The sequence below is a fragment of the Manis javanica genome, chromosome 4 (assembly GCF_040802235.1).
Source record: "Manis javanica isolate MJ-LG chromosome 4, MJ_LKY, whole genome shotgun sequence".
Taxonomy (NCBI): Eukaryota; Metazoa; Chordata; class Mammalia; order Pholidota; family Manidae; genus Manis; species Manis javanica.
The window spans coordinates 14,997,331-15,003,252 of NC_133159.1; the positions used below are offsets into that span (position 1 = coordinate 14,997,331).

General features: G+C 59.4%; 1 protein-coding gene across 1 annotated transcript; it reads left to right on the top strand.

The window, feature by feature from the left end:
* The first annotated feature begins 983 nt into the window (after window positions 1-983).
* FAM43B (family with sequence similarity 43 member B) lies at window positions 984-3,476 on the top strand. Its single transcript, XM_037000186.2, has one exon. It carries the CDS (start codon window positions 1,471-1,473, stop codon window positions 2,455-2,457), a length of 987 nt encoding a protein of 328 aa, XP_036856081.2. The 5' UTR covers window positions 984-1,470; the 3' UTR covers window positions 2,458-3,476.
* Window positions 3,477-5,922: the final 2,446 nt, after the last annotated feature.

Below are 5,922 nucleotides of genomic sequence, written 5' to 3' on the forward strand. Positions count from 1 at the left end.
AGGAAAGAACTTGGGGGTTGGCTCTGTGAACACCCAAGGCCGTGAGTCTCCTGGGCCCCTACTGGAGCAGACCAGAGATTCTAAGGAGACGCTGGCTTCACAAATCCTGAAAGGGGGAGATGTGCCCACACACCCAGGAACAACTGTCTCTTTCCTTCTACACTAGAACCCCTCCCTAGTAAGTGCCCCCATTGGAGGGTCCCAGGGGAGGAAGGAAAATGCAGTATATGGGAAACTTACAGAAGGTCAAGTGCCTGACTGCTCTTGGGTCATCCAAACCTGAGCAGAGCCCTATTACACCTCCTACCAGCCCTGTGACCTTGGGTAAGTCACTTAACTGAGCCTGAATTGTCCTGAGGATTAGAGATAACGAATACAAACCCTCAGGGTGTTGGGGAACACAAGAGGAGTTCACACACAGGAGTTTGATCTAACTGGAAGGTTCCCCCACCCTGGAAGCCTACACTCCCTGCTCCAGTCCAGGGAGGGACACTACCAGCCTGTGGAGCAGTGACTGGCCTCCCAGCTCAGGCGCAGCAGCCTGGCCCATGACCTTGGAAGAACCTGGGAGAGAGCTTCACCAGGCAACAGTACTTTTCCACTGCACTGCTCCGCCACCTCTGCCGGCTTTGTGCTGTGCAGACAGGAGGCAAAGTGCGCCAGACTGGCCCCATCGTGAACCCACCCAAAATCACTTTGAGCTGCGGGTAGGGCCATGCTGTGGGGTGAGGGGCAGCAGGAATCCTAGAAAGAGAGGCCTGAGATCCCGAATATGCCGAGGGAAGATTAGAGACCACCGATGAGGCCTGAGAAATTTGTATTGCCTAAGCCCTCCCGTACATTTCAAAAGATTCCTACTCCTCACCCGCCTCGTCCACCCCCACCCCTCCAATAACAATGATTAAACCCTTCCCACGGCGCCAGCGCTGGGTGCTGAACTAGGAGCAGCCCTAGCCTGCGCGGGGGAGGAGAGAGAGGAGGGCGAAGGGAGGGGACGAGAGAGCTAGCGGTCCCGCCCGGTGATGTAGGCAGCCCGGGGAGGTGGAGCCGCGACGCCTGAAGGAGTCCCCACCGCAGTCGCGCTTTCGGTCCACCCCTCGGAGCAGCCAGCCGCCAGCCCCGGCTCCGGCGGCCTCCGTGCCGCCACAGTTTGAGCGGCCGAGACTGCGGGATCTCCCCTGTTCAGGCCTGGGGGCGCCTCCACCACGCCCAGCCCCTGCCCCTCCTTGCTTCCCGGACGACTGAAGCGATTCCCGGGGGAAGCTGTTCCCGGACGCTCGGCCGCCGCCCGGGCATCTCGGCAGCCAGCCCGGCTGGCCACTGGGCGCCGACTGGCTCTGGTGGAGCCCAGCTTCTCGCGACCCCGGGTCCGCTAGCTTCTACACGCCCTCCCCTCCCCCGGCCGCCGGGCAGGTCGCCCGTGAGCTCCCGGTGCCCCCAGCAGCTTTGGCCGCTGCTCTCACCGCCGCGATGCTGCCCTGGAGACGTAACAAATTCGTGCTGGTGGAGGACGAGGCCAAGTGCAAGGCGAAGAGCCTGAGTCCGGGGCTCGCCTACACGTCGCTGCTCTCCAGCTTCCTGCGCTCCTGCCCGGACCTGCTGCCGGGCTGGCCGCTCGAGCGCCTGGGCCGCGTGTTCCGCAGCCGGCGCCAGAAAGTGGAGCTCAACAAGGAGGACCCGACCTACACCGTGTGGTACCTGGGCAACGCAGTCACCCTGCACGCCAAGGGCGACGGCTGCACCGACGACGCCGTGGGCAAGATCTGGGCGCGCTGCGGGCCGGGCGGGGGCACCAAGATGAAGCTGACGCTGGGGCCGCACGGCATCCGCATGCAGCCCTGCGAGCGCAGCGCCTCGGGGGGATCGGGGGGCCGCAGGCCGGCGCACGCCTACCTGCTGCCGCGCATCACCTACTGCACAGCGGACGGGCGCCACCCGCGCGTCTTCGCCTGGGTCTACCGCCACCAGGCGCGCCACAAGGCCGTGGTGCTGCGCTGCCACGCCGTGCTGCTGGCGCGGGCGCACAAGGCGCGCGCCCTGGCCCGCCTGCTCCGCCAGACCGCGCTGGCGGCCTTCAGCGACTTCAAGCGCCTGCAGCGCCAGAGCGACGCGCGCCACGTGCGCCAGCAGCACCTCCGCGCTGGGGGCGCTGCCGCCTCGGTGCCCCGCGCCCCGCTGCGCCGGCTGCTCAATGCCAAGTGCGCCTACCGGCCGCCGCCCGCCGAGCGCGGCCGTGGGGCGCCGCGCCTCAGCAGCATCCAGGAGGAGGACGAGGAGGAGGACGGGCACACGCCGGAGCCTGAGGAGGGGGCTCCCCAGCCCGAGCGGCCCGAGGTGCTCAGCCTGGCCAGGGAGCTGAGGACGTGCAGCCTGAGGGGCGCCCCGGCGCCGCCGCCCCCCGCGCAGCCCCGCCGCTGGAAGGCCGGCCCCAGGGAGCGAGCGGGCCAGGCGCGCTGAGAGCGGAGGGGCAGGACCTGCGGCCCCTTACCCGGCCTGACTCAGCCTCCACCCCCGGCCCTGCCCGCTTCGGCCCCGCTCTGGTCCCCAGGCCCCTGCCTCCCTCACGGTCTCTGTTGTCCACCGCGCGCCACATCCTGGCTCGGGGTGACGCCTGATATGTCCTTAATTATCGGGGGATGAGTGTGGGGCACCTCTCCCCCCATCTGGAGTTTTCTTCACTGTGGGATTGACCCCCATGCTTTACAACGAGTCTCTTTGCCCGTAGACCATGCCCTCCACCCAAAACATCCTCTCAGGATAAGGGGGGAGATGTTTCCAGAAATCCAGGAGGGTGGCCTTGTACTTTGGCCTGTCTAGCCTTCCTGCCTGGGGCGAGACCAGCCCTGGGGAGACATTCCTGTAGGGGAAGAATAGTGGCCCTGAGAATTGAGGCCAGGCCCAAGGTGGGAACGGAGTCTGCTGGTTTCCCACAGGGAGGAATTCTCAAGCCCTCTGCCTGGCCTCACTGCCCCTTGGAAGACTTCTGGGACTTCACTGTTCTGCCTCTGGAGAAGACTGGGTGGGATGGTTTTGCCAACCTAGATGATAGGTTAGGCCAAGTAACAGCTCTCTGCCCCGGGCAGCTGCCCAAGCCTGTGCCCTGGCACATGGCCCCCCACAGAATTCCTCACCCACCCCTTCTCTCTGCAGACAGATGTGTGTGGTTCCCCACTCGGTGCCCCACAACCAGGGGCCAAGATGGGGCCTCCAAAGGAGGTAAGGAGAACCTTTGGCAGGTGCTTGAGGACACTGAGTACTCAGAAAGTGGACACAGGAGGGTGGTGTCCCCAAGCCATGGCTTGTCAGAGCGGGAGGGTCCTGCCAGCAGCTGGATTCTCAGAGCAGGATGAGGAAGGAGGGTGTGTTGACCCAACAGAGGGAGCGGGCCCCTGCCCAGTTCTCTCAATAAGGCCACATAAAGCCCAAAGATCTATGTATCAACTGATCATTGTAAATAAAGTGGACCTGCTTTTTCAGCCCTTTCACCACTCCTGCGTTGTGTTTGATGTGAGTGAAAAGATTATCAGAACCCTAAGGACCAAGAGAAGACCCCAGGAAGCCACTCCCTTCAACAGCTGGAGCCAGTTCTCAGAGGCAGGATCGGGGGTGAGGGGGCAGAGGAGGGCTGCCAGGAAGCTGTTCCCTTAACATCAAGAAAAGGAGATAGCAGCAGGTGCCTTGTCTGAAAATCACCTGTGCCAAGCCTTGGAAGCATGCCGGCTGTCTGTCTCAGCCTCCCAGAAAGTCTGTCTGCCTGGGCCCTCAGGTGCAAGTGTCCCTAGGGCATGTGACAGGGAGGGAGCACTGGGCTGGGGGCGTCTTATCAGCCATGTATCTTCAAGACACCTGAGTAGTCAAAGCATGTGGTATGCACTGGTTCCTGGGGGTAAAAAGGGAGGCAGGTCGTAAGAAAAGGGGTGGGCAACCCAATTTTCTTTCAGAGCAACTGAAGAAATCTCTCCCAACCTTTATGACAATGTAAGTCTTGAGCTGGGCACTGATCCCAGAGTTATCCAGAGCCCAGGCGAATAGCCTCTGCAGTGGCCAGCAATCAGGATTATTCTGTTTCCTGGAGCTGTTGGGACAGAGGGTACCACTGCCACTTCACCCTGGTGGAACCAAGGCTGCATCAGGGGACTGTGAAGGGGAAAGCTGGGGTTGATGCCCCATGTTCAAGCAGGAGGGGCAGTGATAAGGACCCACCAGGCAAGGGGGCCCTGCACATTCATTGATACCCTCTTATTCACTGCCAAGGATTTTGGTGTTTCTTCCCATTTGCAGGAGAAGAGGAAGTGGGAATCTGTCAGGCCTGGGAGAGGAGGATGGGCTGCAGGCGCGGCAGCTCTGGTGTCTCAGAACCTTACTCGGAAACAAGGTGGTGATCATGCCCTCTTTAATCAGATTCATTCAGCATTTACTGAGTGCCTGCCTTGGGACAGGCACTGAGCTTGCACAGGGGTCCAGGAGTCCCTGCTTTGTGGGATGGGACTTAGAGTCTCAAGTGAAATGCATATGATTAAAGGAGCAGTTGCTGTATGATAACCCACAGGCTTGCAAGCGGCCTCAGCCTCTGCTCCTCCACTTTTCTCTGACATCCTCCCCAAAGACACACACACAGCCACTCCTTTCCTTCCCTTATTCAAGTTATGCTCTTTAGACCTAGAGTTAAAAGACTGGGGTGAGTGGACTGTCTCTGCCTCCTTACTAGCTGTGTGATGTTGAGCTATTCACTCAGCCTCTCTGAGCCTCATCTTTACCAATGGTAAAATGGGGATAAAACCTACCTCATGGGTGGAGTGAATAAATCATGTCTCTGAAAATGCTTTGGTAAATAAGAAAATACCCAGCACATGTGGAGAATGCCCATCTTACCCAGGGGGCCCTTCTCTACATTAGGATTTTCGTGTGCCACTTCACTCTCCCTGGTGATTATAAATTGTTTTACTGGCCACACCTGCATTTTCAAGGCATATGGTGGGAGTAGGATCTGATCCAATTTCCCTCCTCCAGTGGGTTGAGGATGAGATAAACCTCAGGTGATCCAGCACAGCACCACCTGCCACTAGGCCACACAGTGGGGTGTTTGGGGCACCTCCAGCCACCAGGCCTCCAGCATCATTGCAACCAAGGGAGGGAGACCCGGCCTGGGAAACCACACCCCCTCCATCTCTACAGGTACTTTGCTTTCTCCCCTCATCTTAGGCACAGATGCAGAAGAGTCCTGAGCTGCTGATCAAGCAGCCTGGTACCCCCCGCATCTCTTCTGCATACTTCAGATTCTGTAAAATGGAAATGGGGGTTGGGGTGGACCAGTGTTATACAAACTGTGATTCTCCAAGTCCTCAGTTCCCCAGGGGTGCCCCAGAAGTTGCTGTGGGGAGGTATGGAGAGATGGAATGGGCAGTCCCCACAGTCTGCTTGAACTGAATCAGTTTGTCTGTGTTCTCTTTGGGGTTCCTGTGATTCCATTTGAATAGTTGGATCCTATTGATTTTTCTTTTTTTAAGTTTAAACCAGTGGGTGACAAGCTCTATAAACTTGCCTTCCAGCGCTGATGCTGCATGCGTCCAAGGTCTGTTGGGCCACCTAGGCCTGAGAAGTAATGCTCAAGGGTGTAAACATGGCAACGAGGGCTTTCCAAGAACAGGCAACCAAGGACAATGTGGGAAGCATGTCCCCAGCTGAGCCAGCCACTCGGGCATCAAGCCTTTTCCCAGGACCTCCGGGGCCTTATTTTCTACTCTCTTGACCCCACTCCAGAGGGCTAGGCTGTGACTAATGTGACCTGATAGACAAGAGTCGGCTGGCCCAGCCACCGACGCCATCCTGACCCCCCACTGCTCCTCCACACTGGATCTGCTTCCTGTTCCCCAGACGCCATGTGCTCTGCAGGCGTCTAGGCTTGTACCCATGTTCTTCTCA